The following is a 20,431-nucleotide window of genomic DNA, read 5'->3' as shown; positions in this document are numbered from 1 at the left end:
ATACTGCAACAGTACGTGAAATATTCAAATAAACTAGCTTCCTTCTGTAATTTACATGTGATTTCTTGATAAATTAACCCCTTGCCCTACGATATCGTATTAATCTCGTGGCGAGGATTTCGAGTATAACTTAATAAATATAAGAAACACTTAAATTTTCCAAGTCCAAATTAAGTATTATTTTTTTATTATTCATTGCGATATTTCAGAATAAGTGTATACAACAGTATACATATAAAAAGAGCCTGGAATTTTTTTCTTTTCCTTATGAATCATGAGCAATAATATATAATTCTATCAGATGGAGTTACGAATATGTGCTAAATATTTCTATTCAAAAATTTTCGGGTGCAAAGGGTTAATTTTAAGAAGTATTGACTATATATTATTAGAAAATGTTGAATATTCCTACTGAAAAACTTTCGAGTGCAAAGGGTTAATACGGTCCCGGATATAGCTTCCGGTGGTTCTCGATTTCTCGAGACGCGTCGGCAATTGCGCTTGGAGACCGTTGGACCGCGACGTGAATGCGGAAACGGACGCTTGCGCGATCCTCTTCGGCGATATCAACGTTCCTTTTTTTCTTTTTTTTTCCTTCTCCGATCGAGTGAAAGAGGCGCGACGCGGTCACGTAACCATGTGTGTTCCTCTTTCCTTTTCATTTTTTTTTGATTCGTTCCCCCAGTTTTTTTTTCATGCTTTCTCGCCGCCGGCACGAAAACGGCCGGTAGTTTTGTAAAAGTGAAACTCCTGGCGAGACGGGATTTCCGGCAAATCCGCTGCGACTCGAGAAAGCGTTCACTGGTTATTGCGAGTTTTTTGGCGCGACCGGTTTTCCTGTCGCGGAAAAATTCAGTGGGATTGAACTTACTGACGTCATCGCGATAAATGAAGATAATTGTTCCAATCGGGAAGGTTTCGATTACGTTACCAACGCTGTAAAATTTTTATTGAATTCATTTTACTTTAATCTCGTTTGTTTTATATTCTAACGTGTTTTTATAATCTCTGCTTTAATTGTAGTTCCGTTTCAGCTTTAAAGGTTTTTGTGAAAATGATTCCTAGCAAAAAGTCAGGATGTTGTATGACTTTGGAAGAGTTAAGAGTTACGAATCATTTTCATTAGCTTCGGGATATTTGCGGTTAGTTTTATATGTAACTGATAAAAAGTCAGAATGTTCTAATTACGAACGTATCGATACTTAACGGGAAGTGTTGAGCTAGCTTTGTAAAAGAATTTCTTATGTAAACGTTCGTATGTAATCGCTTTTTTCTTTTAAGCATTTCACCGTTCATGTATGAAGTTTTTCTATAGACAGATTTGTCCGTTCAAATAACGGATGTCGATGGTGACAACAACAAAGAACGAAGCAACGTTTCATGATACACAAATATTTATTACAAATCTTTGATACAAAAAATGGAGACTTTTACCTCGCTCTGGTGTCTTAACTTAAATTAGGTACAAGTGTTTACCGCGATCGCGATCACGCGGCGACGCATACTTCACATCGGCTAACCAGCGCGCGCAGAGATCGCTCACATGCCGACACTGAATATTTTCTTTGGAACAGCAATATATAGACAACTAGCGTAAACTTTCACAATGAAGCGTGACTATTATACAAAAGCATACCTTCTACGAATATGTTATCAGCGCGTTTCGAGAATTCGGGCTGAACGATCTCGGAGAAATCACCGGAATCCCAACGAATGGAACGGACTCTTTGTCCGAAGCTTTCGAAAGCTAGTATCCAAAACCCAAAGAAATTCCTGTGAACCCTTCAATTCCCGAGCACGAAATCCCCTGCGCGACCTGTAAACGGTGCATCAGAGAATCCCGCCGGCAGTATGCATAGTTAACGCGAAAAGGCTGTCACCAAGAACCTTGAAAGACGTGCGGCTCTTTCGTGAAAAAAAAACGAGAAGAATCCGCGGAAGCTAAAAAGAGAAGACGACCCGCTTGATCCGCGCCGCGAAACGAGAAGAATGCCTTCGATCCAGACCATTAACGCGTTGACTGCTCAATAAACACTCATCGAAACTCCTACGCGCCCGAAACAGTTTTCTTAACAAAGCAGAAACTAAAAGATCAAGATTCTTCATAACGATTCTTCAGTTGTCCCTGTATCTAATATATTTAACAAAATTCGGTTCGTTCGATACGTCACCAAGAAAACGAATATTCAAGTTTCTCTAAAAAATTCACCCGAATTCGAGTGACGCGGCAGTGAAAGCGTTAATCATCGTTCCCCACGTACGAGTAAAATCATCAGAGATCCGAGAAGCGCGCGCAGCTCAACGACGAAGGACCGTCCGATCACCCGTTCCCCACGATCGAATCAATCAACGATGATGCGAGTAATCGCCGCCGTCGAAGCCGCCGGACAATTCGTACCCGCCACCGCCACCACCGCCGCCATAGCCGCCACCGCCACCACCTCCGCCATAGCCGCCATGATCATCATGAATGGCTACGGGGACGGGTACTTTAACCGGTACAGGCACTTCCTTCTCGACAGGGTAGGGAATTTCTTTCTCGACGATGTATGGCTTGTCGACAGGTACTTTGACGGCGTAGGGCACGGGCTTGGGTACAGGGACAGCTACAGGCTTATGGACAGGGTAAGGCTGAGGTACGGGTACCTTGACCGGGACTGGGTACGGTTTCTCCACCGGTATCGGGTACGGCTTGTCGACGGGTACCTTGACTTCGTAGGGTACCGGTTTGTCGACTGGCACCGGGTACGGTTTCTCGACGGTAACCGGGTACGGTTTTGGCACGGTGACCGGGTACGGTTTGTCGACCGGCACCTTGACCTCGTACGGCACCGGCTTCTCAACCGGGTACGGCTGTGGGACCGGAACTTTGACCTTCACCGGGAACGGCACGTGCTTCTCGACGGTGTACGGCTGCGGGACCGGTACCTTCACCGGGAAGGGTACGTGTTTCTCGACGGTGTACGGCTGCGGTACCAGCACCTTCACTTCGTACGGCTTGTCCACCGGTACCTTGACTTCGTACGGTATCTTCTTCTCCACGGTGTACGGCTGCGGCACGTGTACCGGCACCTTCACGAACACCTTCACCGGGTACGGGACATGCTTCTCCACGGTGTACGGCTGCGGCACGTTCACCTTCACCTCGTACGGGACGTGCTTCTCGACCACGTAGGGCACGTGCTTCGTCACCTCGTACGGCACAGGCACCTTCTTCACCACCGTCACCGTCTTCACGTGCTCCTGATGCCCGTACTCGCCGCCGCCGCCACCGCCGCCGCCACCGCCGCCAAAGTCGCCACCACCTCCGCCAAGGTCACCGTAGCTGCCGTGCAGACCGCGCTTCTCGGTCTTCTTCTGCGTAGGCTCGACGGACGACTTCGACTCCTTCTCGGCCGCCTTGGATTCCTCACCGCGACTCGGTAGCGTGGCCACTGCCACCAGCACGATGGCTATCTGTAGAAAGGGAACCGTGAGATGGTTAGTGCATCGTTGCCTCGCGGTGTCTTCTGTGAAAGTTTTCGTATGGTTCGCGCTGGCTTTGCAGAATATTAGTTGTCGATGGACTGCGAATGTTTGGGCAAATTGGAATTATTTGAGTGTTCTTTTTGGTGAAGTTGAGTGGGAGTTCGTAGTTTGTGGAAAATTGTGATGAACAAAAATGAAGAATTACAATTTGTAAACGATTAGTGAAGGTCTGAAATTGGTTTTGGGCCCTGTTTGTGTGTGGACAGGGTTTACAGTGGGTTTTGTGGAGACCGAGTGTAATGTTCTGTGTTAAAAAGTTCATGTCCTATTAAAGTAATGTTAATGGTGTCTATGAAGCTTGTTTGTATAGTTGTTAATAATGTTTTGTTGTGATAGAAACGATTGCATAAAAATCAGAGAAACTATAATTATCAAATTATTGTCACTGTTACATTAATCAGCAATGCACTGGAAAACTATAACAGAATAACTGTAAGAAACGTTGCTCCCCTTTTATTATAGAAATATTTAACTTACTCCAAACTCTATTAAAATGCTGTATTAAAAGTATTATTTCTAAAAAAAACTAGAATACTATAAAATCAAAAATAAACGGCAGACGAAAGATCAAAGTTGAAAATTAAATACTATAAATAAGAACCTTTAAATTCATTTCACGAAGATCACTTCGAAAAAAGCCAAAACTTCCAAATGATCTTACAAAACGAGAACCACGATGATCCTGTCAAACCGTATAATGATCCTCTCGCCCTCCAAATCCAATCAAATCCAAAATTTCCTTCTGCACTCGTGAACTCACTCGAATGTAAAATTGAAGTCGAATCGAGCCTAGGAAATTTCAAAAATTTCTCCATTCGTCGATCGCACCGTAAGCCCGACGAAGGTGTCGACCGCAGTTGATCGACGGATCTATCCCGACGCGGAGCAACAAGTAAGATTCACGGAAGTATTTGGTATACTGGCTTACCTTAATATTCATCGTCGAGTTCGCGTATGTTTTGTGGTGGCGTATAACCACTAACTGAACCGCTTCGTTTTCTAGAGTGAGCCTTATATACTCCGCGGCATAATGGCTCTGTACTTTCGCTGCACCTCATCGTCCGTAATACACTTGTGCGTCTCGTTTTGCATTCGCAAAAACGTGCTCGCGCGCGTAGATACACCACGGCCAGGGAATAGAGCGTGTGCGCCGGGAAAATCGTTCTATCTTGCCGACGTCGCGTTCGATCGCGATTCGATGGAAATTATTCCGTCGGATGCGTTTAAGATAACGCGGCTGCCGCTGTCGAACAGTTTGCCCTCCCCCCCACCACCGCTCTCTATGTTTCACTCTAACGTATCGAGAGACGGTTTCACGACCGACGTGTAAAATGGTACTCAGGAAATTGAGATTTAAGCAATCGACGGTATTGAATAAAAGTGAAAATGAAATCAGCGATTCACATCTCCTCAATATGCACGCGGAAACTGTGATTCGTGAACGTGATTCTAATTCAATGTCGGACGGAGCATGGAAATTTCATTGAATGCGATATTGGTTTTAATTATTTCTAATTGAGTTGATAACGATTTGTATTTAGTAATTTAATTTTATAATTTGAATATTAATTAGTAATTTAATTTTATAATTCTTCTTTTTAAATTTGAATGTCTGTCGAATTTATTGTATGGCCCCATCGAATTTTTCTAGGATCCACTGGATAGAGGTAATTATTTTGGCGAATGAACGTTTCAATTAAAAGAATTATTATATTTATTTTCTTTTCTTAAGAATTGAAATATTTTCTTTGCATCACAGACTTTAGATTCTTTAGAGTGTTCTACATTTGATTAATTCTCGAAAATGTAGTTTTAAGTAATTCTACGGTATATTATACAAGATTAAATTCTTATGAATGTGAAATGAAATTGTTGTTGATGCGTATCAATTTGAATAGTTAAATGAAGTTTTGATGGAGGAAGGAGATTACAGTTTGATTAATGGTTGCGCGGAAGAAATTGTAATTTGGTTTCGAGCGGATGGAGAAATTCTAGTGGACTCAATGATCAGGAGCTAATATTGTACTGAAATTGACTGGTCCTGGAGGAGAAAATTAATTTCAATTAAGTTTCAGCACAGCGAGGTGTTCCACTTTGATATATTTATTTCTACTTTAATTAACAGAACATTTTCAATTGTATATTTTAAAACTGAACCTCGTTACAACTTGCTGATATAGTAGAATTGCTGTTTACTACCGAATTAATGTTGCTACTTTACATACGACGCAAACTAATTATACTTCAATCCAATTAGCCCGTACTGCCTTAATGTTTCATCTTTGAATACGTGTTTTTTTGATTAAGGATAAACGAAGATTTAAACGGACTTTAAGAGGAGGTTCATTACTTACACGAGGATATAATTGTGTATTTGATAAACACATTGTTGTTCATCTTAACGTTTAATCTGTTTCAATTTCATTTGCTCATGCATAACATGAATCTGTAATAGTGTATGCAGGTGTTTCAATGCATACGTGTGACCATTGTATCTATTCATTAATGAAATTTATAACATAGATACCACTGAGGATTTAATCTATTAAACTCTTTTCTTAATTTAATTACCGGTACATAGAAACTTTCTCGTTTGACTAAATGATAAACACCACACTGTTCAATGAAACATAGCTAATAGGGAAATGGATTAATTAATTTTCACATAAATATCATATAGGCATCTCCTTTGTTTAAATTTTTAAATATTATTATTAAATATATGCATAAAAATGATAAAACAAGAGAAACATTATGCATTTATAAAAGCAATATTTAAAATTAACTATATTTCTTACTATATTAATATAATTTGACGTATTTTATCATTTGCAAAAACAAATTTTAATTGAATTTATTAATGTAAACGGACCATTTTATGATTGTTATACTCATTATTAATAATTTCACATTTTGTGATTATTTAAAATAGATAGCTTTATGTTATTCTTCCACCGCAATTAATCACGCTACGTGAAGATCCCCGAACTCATCAGTGTCCAGTGATTATTAAATTTGACCCATTTCTCCTCGAATTCCTGAAAACCGTGCGTCTAATGCGTTTTTGATTACTGCAACCTGTACATCGCACGCGTGTTCTCGTTATTATATCACGGACACCAGCGTGAAGTAAATTGACGGAAGTTGACGTTCACGCAACCATGATTCGCGTATATACCTTACGTGACGACGAACTCGCGATTTCCTACGAGAGTTCTTATTCGACGTGAAAATCTGGAACGTGTGACGCTGCCGGATAACAGTAACATTGTTCGAAGTAATTAAAGGATCCGGTGAACGAATGATTTATTTTCAGGAAGAGATCCAAATGTTTTGAATCGTTTAATCAAAGATATCATCGTTGAATGAAATGAAATAATAAATGATTGCACCAATTTATGGAAAATAAGCATAATCGACAAAATAATTGAAAAGAAATAATTTAAGAGTACAAACTTTGAAATAAGAACATTGGGAAAATAGAAATCAGTAACAAACAAAATCTACCAAATAGAAAAGCTGAAAGAAAAGAAACAAATAACAAAAGAAACTTTCAAATAGTAAAACTGAAATAAAAGAAATAAAGAACAAAAAGAACTGTCAACTAACAAATCCGAAAAGAAGGGAAAAGCCAATAAAGGAAGCTTCCAAACAAGAAAATGTAAAATCAAGTGAAATTAATGATGCGTGTGTATTGTCAGAAAACGTCACTAATGTTCATCCGGTTCGCGTTTTCCCTGGTATGCGTGTGCCCCCTCGTTAATCCGTATAACTATCGTGGAAGCTTATCTTCCGATAGCGTTAATTCGAAGCCCGGTCGCGGTTTCGCGCAAACCGTATCGATATCCGCGAAGGACGGCCATTAGGCGCGTGTAATTGCCGCAGAAATCCAAGTAAAGCTCGGCCGTACGGCTCGCATGCGGAATACCTAATGCCGTATGTTAATACGGTCGCATGCGGCAACACCATTTTGATCCTCGCGCACAGATAAACCGGCGATTTTTTAACGATTAATCGTTGCACTGGCATCCCGCTGGCTCGTATCGCCGCGGACGCTTGTTACCGCCGCCCCGCACACCTTATTTGCGCAATTTTCAATAAATATGGCGGATCCGGCTGTCCACCTCTGTTACGTGCTCATTCACCGAGTACACGGAATCAATGCGACTAATTTGATTAAATCGATCGATATCGCGCCCGATGCAAACTCTAATTATCCATTAATGTTCACTGTTAATTAATTGAAGGTAAGTTACACTCTAATTTGAAGGTTGAAGATGGTTACTCGGTTGATTTGTAGAATTCTTGGAAGCCTCTTTTAACCCCTTCGCGTATAACGCGTCAGACTCGTGACGAAATTTTTCAATTAAATTCGGCGTATCTAAATGGTATTTACTTGTTTTTTATATAAATAGAATAATACTTGTTTATTATTAATCTTTGACCTTTAGAGTGAACGTGGATACAGAATAAGTATCAAGTTCTTTTCTTTATCTATGAAATTAATAACGTCAAGGTAATTTTATTAAACGCATATAAGGTGTTAATTCTGTTTTTATTGCTCTTTTGTGTATATCTGCTTTTAGGGAAAGGTAATTTAATAAGATTTATTCTTAAGATTAAGCATTCACATACATATTTGTGGTTAAGTATGTACGTACATATTTTGAGCTTGTTGTTGGTGATAATAATTGATATTTTCTCGAAAATAATACTGCTCTTTTACTTACTTGCCTTCTCCGCCTTTTTTCTTTATGAAAAAATTCATATTTATAATTATCATAATTAATAAGATAAATGAAAATTAATTCTATGCATTAAGAACTCTTTAAACATTATTTTTTAAAGTAACATTAATTACAAATTATTGCAAGTTAAGTTCAATTTATTATTAGTTCATTATCGAGATACTGCAAAAATTCGTAAAATCTTTGCGATGGGGGATAATTAACGAATAGTTGAATTCAATTGCCTCAAATCTCTGTATTTGATTATTTATTAAATGTATTACAGTTCTTTTTTGCAATTTATGCATGTACTATTACATTCCATGCATACTTCCCGCTGAAATTCTTCAGTATTGCGGTGTATCTCCCGGATTCCAAGCAAAATTCCTGTACAGATTGTAATCGATGATTCATAATACAAAGATTATAAGGTTGTTTACAGATACGCATTCGTAGTTTGCGTGTTAATTATGCAGCATAATGTAATGAGAAAGTTTTCCTTCCTTTCTTGTCGGTTGCGAACGATCTCTTTCATTCTATTCGCTAACGATCTTCCGAATCTCGTACACAAGTTCTTTTTAATTTTGTAAGTGTAACACTGTGTTCGTTATTTAACATGATGATTACAGAATAGACTAATGTCGACAAGCGAATCTTATTTCTTTTGATAAAGTTTGATTTAATACTACTACGTTGAGTGAAGAGAAACGTCTGCATATTTAACGTACAAGGAAGTAATATCGTTCGCCATGTTTGTTCAAAGTTCTTTTCCCGAATCCATTTAATTTATCTGTTTACCGTTCATTATTTCATTATTTCAAGATTCAATACTAGTGAATAAAAATGTAAAAAATAAAGGAAAAGTTTTCTTAAATTATATTTCGTCGAATAAGTAATTACATTTAATATTCGGACATCACACAATGTTGAACCAACAAAGAAGAGGGTGCAGAGCTTCGCGTGACGAATCACGATTCCTGGTTTCGTCATAAATTACCTTGTTATATTACCATATTGTATAGCTTCATTGTTGATAATGAATGTCACATTACTCATTTATGTTTATTTTGGTCTAATAACTTCATCGATAATAAATTCTACGTAGATAAAAGTTTCTTGGCATAGTTAATTTTAAACTTGTTAGCCTTGAATTACTTGAATTACACACGTAGGGTAGAAGAATTTCAGCTGATTAAAACATTTCATGTTACAAAATTATAACGATAAAATATTGAATTTTGAATAACTAAGAAATCTAACAATGTAACCATATTAGTAAAAAGAACAATCATTTCTCTTGATATTAAAAAGTAAAATCATTTATCTTCGATAACATACAAATTATTAATAAATACATACAAAATATTAAATTATAAAAGAATTTTTATAAATTTTCTTATTATTTTTGCAAAGGTATGTGGCCTCGTGGCTGTCAGACAAACGTGGAAATGCTATGATGCAATAAATTTGTTGCAGCTCGTACTCTCCCGTCTGCAATTATATTATCGTGACATTCACCTTTCTCACTGCAAGCTGTTCTGTTCTACAAGGTTCTGCAGTCGCGGTCGAGGTTTTGGTCATTTAAGAAATCGAAGATCATACTATGACAGAACATACGTATGATAGCACAAGCACTTTTCTAATCTTGCTCTTCTTAAACTTCACAAACGATAAATAAAATAGTCCTTACAACAAAAACAGTAAAATTTGTAATTGAAGTTTTATTAAAACTCACAGTCTAGTTACCTATTAACACTACAACTACTGCATCCGTCAAAATGGCGGGTTTCAGTTTTCTTATTTCACAATTATTAACATTTTAATACTAAAACTACCAAACGGGTCAAAATGACCGATTCCTGATTTCTTCTTTTTACAATTATTAAAAAGATGACACATGTTTCTCTGGAAAATTATTAAAGAATTTAATTTAGCAATATGCAATCTGAAGTGTAAATGAATTGAAGTCTCAATAAATGCGTTCTTGGAGTTTCTGTAGAGGAATTTCAAATAGACAATTTATTTACTCGGTAGTTTTAGTGTTAAAAACATCCTAAATGATTTAAAAAATGATTAGTCTCACTTTAATACAATAATCATTATATGAAAAAAAAATGGAAAAATCTGTTATTACAATTTTTACAAGGATTACATATTGATTATGTTGAACGTTCGGTAGTTCCAATGTCAAAGAATTCAAGGAAACATTTACTTCTCACGGTAATGTAAGAATGCATCGAAACGTCGATCGTTTTAAATCGATTAAGACATCTGTAATTCACGTTTTAGAATTCTCAGCGCGTTCATGTATGGTTACGTCTCACGGCCTGTGAGAAGCATGCACTGCAAACGTTTTTCCTCCTCGCGCGGGGTTTCTGTCGGCGCGCAAATTACCCGGCGATGGGTAACCGCCTTGCTTTCGTGGCTTTTAATTGACGCGGTACGAAACGGGCGGCGTGTCTTGTCGTGCGGCATAATTGGAAACTTCTATGCAGCTCGCGTGGAAGCGCAGACCCCGTTGCGCCTCCCGAGCCATGAATCCGCGGAACGCGCGTTTTCTATTGCGGACTCGGCTTCTAATTCTCCCTCTGGATTCCTCTTTGCGTGCTAACCCCGTTAGTTGCCGGACACCGTCCATAAACGAGCGATTTCGGTCGTTTTCACGCTCGACGGAATGCGAGGGAAAAAGTGATCCACGTTCGACACTTGAAGGCTACTTGCAATCCTTCAATTTCTCGCAACGTGTTATCGGTTTCCCGAGATTCTAGATGAAGTTCAGAGAGAAATTTCACTTTGTTGAGTTCACTTTTGTTGGACTATGTTGTTGACCGATTAATGTGTGTATATATATATATAAATATATGTAGATTAGTAATATTTGAGCCGATTTTTTAAAGTGATAAGTCCATTTTTTTAAACATTGAGATATTTAAGGGTTTGCGTTTGAATCAAATTAAAAATATTGGCAAACGTTAATTAATTGGGGTAACGTTTATAGAATCATAAATTTGTTAAATTTTATTATGCAATAATAATTAATTAAATTGTGGAAGGAAAATAAATGATTTTCTAGCTACAAACGTACTTATTCCACGTTTAAAAAAACATTTTTGCGATAACATTTTGCAGTTAAACTTCTTTTGATTAATTTATGAGGATATCGGAATTCATTAATTGTGTGGTTATAAATATAAAAAGGAGATATGTATATCTGATTAAAACTACCATTAACTCATTTTTTCCAAAAATAGAAAAAATGGCTCATTTATTTATATATCATAACTAAACATTATATAGAAAATTATAACAAGACTTCTTGGAAAATCTAATTAGGAGAAAAAGTAATCCACGTTCGACACTTGGAGACCATTCGCGATCTTTGTATTTCTCAGCAGCATATTAGGTTGCTTGACTTTCTATATAAAGTTTAAAGAGAAATTTCACTTCTTTGAATCGAGTTTTGCTGGACTACGTTGAGTGTTTTATTTGAGAGTGTTGTGTTTTAATCCATTAGTTGGATAGTAGATAATAAATGATAAATAGGTAATAATAAATTAAGTAAATAATTTAATTGATTAATTTAGTAATATTTATTTGTACATTATAATTAAACGTCATATTGGAAAGTATAGGACTTTTTTAAGTCTTTTGTATAAAAAGTGAAAATTTTGTTGGATATGAATTCCTATTTTTCAATGAATTTTGATTGAACTGCTTATTATTAGTTCCTTTCATTTTTAATTTTTAACATGTAAGAGTGAAAATATATTTTATCGATCATTGTTTGCTCTTTTATTTTTCTTCTATACAGAGTGAGAAAAATATTTTAGTTACATTTCAGAAGCATGAACTACTTATTCAAACAAAGAAACAAATTTTATCAAATAAAGATATAATAGTTATTAATTTAAGGATTCCGTGATTTTGTAATAATTAGTAAGCTGTAACAAATTTAATTATTTCGTTTATTTTAATGTTTTAATTATTTTGTAGTTTTTGAATGAATGATATTTGTACTGTTTCCCATGTTTATCATGATTTATGTGTTAAAGCTTATTTAGTAAATGTTGTAAGTAAAATACTATGAATAATTTTGATTCGTTCAATATCAATTTCATCGACTGAACGGTTTTAATCCGGCGAGAAATTTATGTGGTTAGACTCGATAGGTATCGGTGTAAGTGACATAAGTCTAGAAGTGGCAATAAATACGCGGATGTCTAGTGATCACGATCGAATTACAGCTCCAAGACTTTTCCTATAATTGCCTCTACATTCGATATTTATGTCCCAGCTTTTTACCAAACGTTTATCGATGTTTATGTAATACTTCTTCCGTTGTCCTATTCACGGAGCATTACACTAGAATAATTTACTTCTATGTAAGTAGATACATCTTTAAGAAAAAAAAACAGTGATTCGCTGTGCAGCTTAATAAAGGTCACGTTCGTTAAATCTTCTTTTTTGTATTGACAGTTGAGTGCACTCAAAATGCATTACGTAATCGGGAAAAAAAGCAATTAATTAACAGTTCCTGCCACAAAGTAAAGAATTTAACATGTTTTGCAACGGGTGAACGTGCAACTGTTAATTTAAATACTGGTGTACTCGCGGCATTAAATTATTTAATGAAATAGTTTCCGTCAATTTAGTTTTTTCCCCCCGATGAAACGCGGAGATACATGTGAGAACCGTTTTAATTCCGCCATTATATAACAAAGCGCCGGTAGTAGAAACGATTAACATTTTTATTTTCTAGAAACCTGAAATATTATTATTCCTCGGAAACGTGTGCGTAACGTGATTTAGTAAAAGTCATAAACTCGGTTTTGTTTAATACGTTCACCGAGTGATTCGCGATTTATCGAGTTTCTGATTAAGTCGATGAATGAAATTATTTTCAGAATTCAACAATGAACTATTCATTGTTGAATTCGTTTCATTTATCCTACCATAAGCGATATTTAAATATTACATATTTGTTACTTAAATTTTAAACGCATAGCAATCCTTGACATTAAACTAATTAACAATGACAAAAGTGACGTAGATATTTTTTAAGTATAACCCTAATATAAAACTAAATGCCATAATCCTATCGACTTGATTTTGATCATATTCAATCTTCAATCCAAAAATACACAAAAATAGCATTACAATCAATTAAAAAAAATAATTTCAGAATTTCTTCCTCTTAATCCGTCAATCTAGACAGTGCGCCGATTTGCCAACATTGGACGCGACCCAATTAATGTAAACCGGAAACGTTCGTCTCCGGCCGCGTTCACCACGTAACTCTGTGTTTGCCAGTTAAAAGTCCGCCGGAATTTCCACGGCACTTAGGTGTTGTCCGCCGGCCGCAGCGAAGTGTAGCAGCCGCGTATTATTTCCAGCGGCTCGAGCTCGCGACGAAAGTGAAAGGATCCGCGAGCGACTTTCCCCGAAATTTCACGGCGCGGCTGCCGCCGCCGCTGCCATCATCGTCTCGGCCACTTCTCAAGCGGCATAACGTTCCATCGACACGAAACCCGTGAATTTGGAGGTGTAGCCACGTGTGACTGATTCCAGGGAGGAGTCGTATCCCTTTACGCGCTATTAATCCCATCGCTTTGCAATGTTCAGCAGAACTTATAGCGAAAATTTTCATTTGATGTACGCAAATGTATAGTGTTCATTTTCACGAGGTCGAAACGGTATACTATATTTCTGGTATTAATGTTCAACCTTTGTGGTAAAAGTTGGCTTTAAGCGAACGATGAATTTAGATTTTATATTCTTAAGAAACTCTTCTATAAGTACGAGGAGACGGCTAATATTAAGAAATTCGATCGATGTAAACGATGTAAAAAATCTACGCGTATAAATACTGATATATTATGAGTTTCAGAGAGATTGTTTAATAGGTGTATAAAAATAATCGATTTCATGGTGTTATAATAGTCGATACAAGACAATTTATTGTCTAGGTTACGTAAAAATGTAACATGTACTTTACAGTAACGCATTGCGCCACTTTTTTTTTTATAAAAGGCTTGCCCACAAATGATACGTTTCCTAGATTACGCAAAAACAGTAACCGCAGTCTGCGGTTCTTCCGTACAAATTCAACAACAAAAGCGGATACCTTCCAAGAAACTATTTAATCCACTAATGAGTGAAATAAAAATCGATAAATTCTTAACTTCAATGAAAACACTCTATCAGTTAACGTACTAACAATCAAGCAAATGTGTCTTTGTAACGATTACGTTGCTATCTTAAGGAACTCCTAACACCAATCACAAGCTATCTCGAAACATCTTCCTTCAATGAAACATAAAAAATGCATAATACACAAAGAAACAACAATTACCGTAGATCAATGAGAATTACGAACTTCCAAGTGCTCATTAGGTCGTGCAAAATATTCCTCTCCGATATTCGTTGCCCCCGCCCACAGTTAACACGATTACCCTAATTACTCAGTATTACGAGTTACCAGATGCTAATCAAGATTTCGGCAAAACTCGTCTACCCGGCCCGTCACAATTAAAGCTGCCCGATGCTGTCGGCCGAAAGCGAAAACGTGGCTCGCCGAGGATTATCTACGATTTCGTCGATCGTCTTAATACATTTTGAACGCTTCCTATTTGCATATATTTCTGGCCGCGGGGCAAATGGCGGTGGACACTGTTCGGTCACGAAAATGAGTCGTTCACTGGCGGCAGCTGCCGAACGGCTCAGCCTCGCGATCAGAACTAATGCATCGCTGATGGCCGACGCCCCGGAGCCTTCGAGTTTTGAAAAAACGAGCGGGAACGCTTCAAGGATTATGTAACTTTAATTGCGTTCTAACTACCGTGCAATGCTCGAGGAGTATAACCCGCAGTTTCGGCCGGTGGCTCATTAAGACGTTTGCCGAGCTGATGCCCGGAACGTGGCGTTCGCGGACGGCGATTACCGAAGATTCATGGACTCCGGACCACTTCCCCTTGCCCGAAAAATGTTCATCGTTCACGTTTCTGTCACGATCCGGCCGACGTACCGGGTGTTGAAAAACGATTTCTCAAAACGATTAAATTTCTTGCGTTGCACCCCTTCGCGGGTAATCTTAGGTTTCCTGAATGCTTTGTAATCGTGTCGTTTGCCTCGCTTATGGGGAACTGGGGTTTCCATCCTTGTTAGTGGTTAGAAATAATTTTATTTCTCTTTTTAGAGGGATTTTTATTGAATTTGATATTGTAGGAAGGTTTTTGAGATATTTTTGTTGTGGTTAATGTGAGAATATTGTATTTTATTTTATTTTTGTGATTGGTAACTTGCAAATTTCTTGCGTTAATTTGTAGAGGACTAGATGTTTGTAATATTGATACGTGTAATAATATTGAATAATGATGAATAATATTGAACAATATTGAACAGCGTTGAACATTAATATTATGAATATTTCAAGCGAGCAGTCGGAAAAGTAGAGGTAATACTCACTAATAGAGTTATTATTAAAACAGACGATTGAATATTACACGCAAGCGCATCAGACAAAAAGAAAAAGTATTTCCTTTCTTCTGGAAAGAGTTTTCCGGTATGTATTCTCACTTCTCACACTTCGTTATTACAATATAGTGAAAGTTAAGATCTGGCGTATCAGATTCAGTCATCTGATTTCATTTCTACATATCGTTGAACGTCCTTAAAAGTGTTCTCCGCATCTTTTCACCAATTATTTGAACTAAAAGCCTCTATAAAAAGTAATTACGGCGAATGTTCTAACAGAAAACAAAGCAACAGCAACTGTACAGCCTCGATTTTATATATGAAGTTTGTTAACATGAAATTAAACATGTCTAATTTAATATATAATATGCACATTTGTTATTAGAAACATCAATGCAATTATGTGATCGTAATTATGACATTCTAATTTTACAAGCCTTATACAAATGATTTTTGTTCAATAACTGTTACATCATTGATTATGATGTAAGTATATACCATATGTGTAGAACTTATCTCACGAAGTCAAGAATAAGAGAAGTACGACGTGAAATTGATGTGCTCTTCCAGTCTCGAAGCAAGCTTTACTTTCATCTGCTCTTTGGGTGGGGGAAGAAAAAAATCACTGAAACGACTGCGCATATACCATGCACGTGCGTTAAAGTGAAATCTCCGTGACTCTCATATCGCATCAGAATATTCATTATTCAGTCATCCATTAAACAAAATACGAAAAACATAAACTTATAATATAATATACGATGTTTCACTAGATAAATTTGAAAATGCTTAGATACCTACACTTTTTCATAATTTAATCTAATCATTTAATTGCATGTTCTTCCGTAATTTTTTAATATTATACTATGTTCAAATATAAATGAAAACTTTATAATGATAAAAAGATAAAACATCAGTACAATGAAACAATATTATAATCACACAACAAAATTCTACACTTAAATCAAATGAAGCAAAATTTGTTTTGAAACTTCCTTTAATTCATCCAATCCGAATATCTTTATTTAAACAGCATCAAACTTTCACACCCAAAATGCAAAATTATAAACAAATAATGTAATTATTCAACTAACAAGACTGCATCTTATATCTATCTTCCTCTATCGTTTAAAAGTTCAACATATGCTTCAATTTCCAAATTTCGAATAAAGTGAACATAGAATAATTGCAACATTCATCGGGATCCAAATATTGCAATTATGAAGAGGTTCCCGATGTTGCAGCTATCAAACGTTCATTGTACCTTTAAAAGTCCTAATCCGCAAAGTGTTAAAAATAATTTAAACTGGTACAAAACTTTCTGGCCACCCAATACATTCGAGAGATCTTCGAAATCTGTGTCCAGTTTTACGCACGAAAAAACGAGCATCGCACAGTACGGCCAAACCTCGCAATTTTAAACGACAATGGATACTTTGCGTTTCAATTCCGGTGTTATATAAATACAGAAACGGAATTTATTTGCACAAAATTATGTGAAAGCGGATCTACATGCTTCGGAGAATATTTCCCATTGTTAAAAATCTGTATGAATATATTTAACAATGAATACAAGGTAAAAATATAAACACTTGAGCCACCCGGCATGTCTGTAGGGCAATCTTCGAGCTTGCTAAACAGTGATGATTAATCATTAATTTTTAAAATAAAAATGAATTTGTATAGTAGGAACTACTTAGCAACAGATTGATAATCTTCAATTTCCGTTATGTGAATAGTCATATTTTTGGGTTTTGTCCACAGGCGGCCGCACTGTGCAGTGGAAGAGCCGCAATCCGCAAGCAGTGATCCCGTTACGATCGAACCGAGCGAGCCCGCTGCCAATGTCCTCGCCTGTGCAAGAAAAGATCGTTGAAGTCTCCGGCGGCGTGCGGGTCGCGTTTCCACGGCCGGGGGGACGCTACTCGGAAGATCGCCGCTGCGCGGCGCGTCGCGGCGCGGCCCGTTATTTGTTGAGGACACAATTATCGGATCCACCGGCACATGTAATTTGATCGGTATTATGCGTACGTCGACAACGTGTCGCGATTATGTTCGTGGCCGCGTTATATCTGGCCGCCTCCTGGCCGCGTCCGGAGCCGCTCGGACGTGCCACCTATCTGCTGGCTGGTTGTATGTCGAACGATTCTGCACCGGTGATCGCTACGTCCGATCCGATAGCCAATTACGAAGAACATGACGTCCAATGATGTCGCGTGTGCCTACATTGTGAACACCGGCCGCATTTCAACCAACAGGCCTCGATAGGGATCGTATTAAGTTCGGTCTGGGTTAGAGAGTTCGACGTTGATTTCGATACAATTATAATAAACGAACGGTCCTTTCGGTTTATTCGAGAGAATATTTTTTACTTGTTTCATGTACTTTTATTGTATTTTGTTGTGACTTTTGAAGTTATCGGGATCACAATGGTATTGATGATTGACAAAGTTAGAGTTGAAGTAAATTGTAGTAATAAACTTGGTGATGTTTCTTTGTATAAAGTTGCGAACCTTAGTTTGTGATTTGTAATTTCAATGTACAGTTTTAAGTATAGTTATTTTTCATATATTTCTGTCAGTATTGCTTATTTTAAAATTTGTTTAATAGTTCAGTTCTGCATACGAGATTAAAAACACGTCATTAACATGCTGGATTGCATTTTCGCGTTCTTAGATTACCAGACAAAATAATCTCTATTCGTACACAGGTCACGTAACAATGCCTATTGTACCCACAATTATAGGCGAACACGTACTGCAAATAATAGATCCTCGTCTGGTTTATTGAAATAGCAGTGATCGAGCGAATTTTCGCGAATTAACAACGCCTAGGTTAGGAATGATTCCCGAAGCAACCTATAGAACCCGATCGAAAATTATCAAAAACTCTCCGACGATGAGAGTTGCCTTCTTCCGATAGAACAGAACCCTTCGACCCTATAATTTTCGGCTTGAATATACGCGAACGGGTTGTGTGCCTAGACTGAGTTTGTAAGTATACATACACGAGCTCCGGGTCTATTTTACGTGGCGGATCACAAAATCACGTGATAGCGAATTAAAGAAAAAAGATGGGAAAAAGGGAGGGAGAAGAAAGGGGAAAAAAGTGAAGTACCCACGGATACGGAGCAGTATCATTTGCTAAATTAGAGGATAATTAAACGAGACTGGCTCCGTCGCCAGCATCATCTTGCGCGGGAAGGTAATCACACGTTTATGTCTCTACGCTGATTGCGACTAATTAGAAACGAGGTGAAATTCACTCATCTTTTGTTATATCGGTTTACGGTTTCCTTAATTACGAAGGTTTAGTCGGGCGATGCTTAATGGCCGATGTCGTTTCCTTATATCGAAGGATTCGAACGTTACCTCGGCGCGGAGTTTTTTTTTTGTTGCCGTTTAATGCCCTGCCTCTTTAGGAAAAAGAATTTATTAATGATTTCACGTGTAATTTTTATATTTCGCTAATTAATACGCATTGATAGGAGAATATAAATTCTCATTTGGGAATATTCAGTTTATACTAATAATAAGAATTATTTCGAAAGTGGATCTTAATTAATGGGATCGTGAAATTTCTGCGGCTATTAAAATATGTTCGCGCGGAATAAAAATCCACGGATCCTCCATGCGTATTTTATGAATATTATATTATATTACGCGTTGACGTACAGTATCATGCGAAGCACAATAAAAAAGTGTAACGATACACGAAATATTTCGTATCTAAATTCATAGCGTCGTATGTTCAAGAGTAAAACGAAATCTTCATCGGAATGGAAACGAGAAAAACGTTTATCAACAACATCCAATTTACGAAATGCTTCATTGCGAAACGAGTACAACCAAACAGAGGTCTCGAAATGTTTACACGCTTTTGCAATCGCGCGCACGTGTAGCAAAATCAATCGGTCGTGTTTAGAGAGTAGAAAATTGAAAATGGATCGTTACGTTCACGCGAACAATCGCTCGTAACAATTTATAAAATTGTTACCGCGTAGTCGTTAACTATTTTTAACGTGCCGTGCCGACGATGACTGTTGATTCGCATTATTCAACGTGATTTAACGTTAACGAACTCGTCTCGGATGGCTTCACTTCGGCTGTTTTCTGTTCCCCGCACCGCACCGCGCTACACTCCGTTAAAATCCTCGGGGAGTAATTTTGTAATTAACCCGTAAGCCCCTGGCGCCCGCAACGGTAGCAACCAACGCCATCAAGTAATCCGGCTGGGTTAGCGTCGTTAGGGGAACCAGCGAAGATGAGATACGTCTTCAATCTTAATTCGCGTGCTGCTCAAAACATTTGATATCGCTGAATATCCTTTTGCAACTGAACATTATTGAAGACTTTGTATTTCAAGAACCGAAGTCTGAGATTTGGAGAATCTTCCATTAGCAAATGGTACTTTTATAAATATAATGGTATTTATGTATGAAACATAATTACATAGTATATGTAGTATTGATATATGAACTGATTGACAAAAGGATTAGAGAAGCTCAGAAACTGAAAAAGAAACGGCAAAACTCATTCCTTCATGATGTTAGTGTGCAAGGTTAAAGCAAGCAAGAACTTTTCGCCGTCAGTATACGCATAGTATCACTTATAATTAGATGATTCGAATTTTTGTAATCATTTTGTGATATTCAGAATTCACAGAACAAAATAAAATAAAAAGCTCTATTGTCGTATCTTCGT

At 37.3% G+C, this 20,431-nt stretch overlaps 1 protein-coding gene across 1 annotated transcript; it reads right to left on the bottom strand.

Annotated features, from left to right (window-relative positions):
* Positions 1 to 1,376: 1,376 nt before the first annotated feature.
* On the bottom strand, positions 1,377 to 4,716 carry Vajk4. Its single transcript, XM_031975474.2, has 2 exons — positions 4,457 to 4,716; positions 1,377 to 3,456 (listed from the first exon to the last, which is right to left on the bottom strand). Exons 1-2 carry the CDS (start codon positions 4,466 to 4,468, stop codon positions 2,347 to 2,349), a joined length of 1,122 nt encoding a protein of 373 aa, XP_031831334.2. The 5' UTR covers positions 4,469 to 4,716; the 3' UTR covers positions 1,377 to 2,346.
* Positions 4,717 to 20,431: the final 15,715 nt, after the last annotated feature.

This window comes from Nomia melanderi, chromosome 8 (genome assembly GCF_051020985.1).
Source record: "Nomia melanderi isolate GNS246 chromosome 8, iyNomMela1, whole genome shotgun sequence".
Lineage (NCBI taxonomy): Eukaryota > Metazoa > Arthropoda > Insecta > Hymenoptera > Halictidae > Nomia > Nomia melanderi.
The sequence above is the reverse complement of the archived record's forward strand: the minus strand, read 5'-3'. Positions and strand labels throughout refer to the sequence as shown.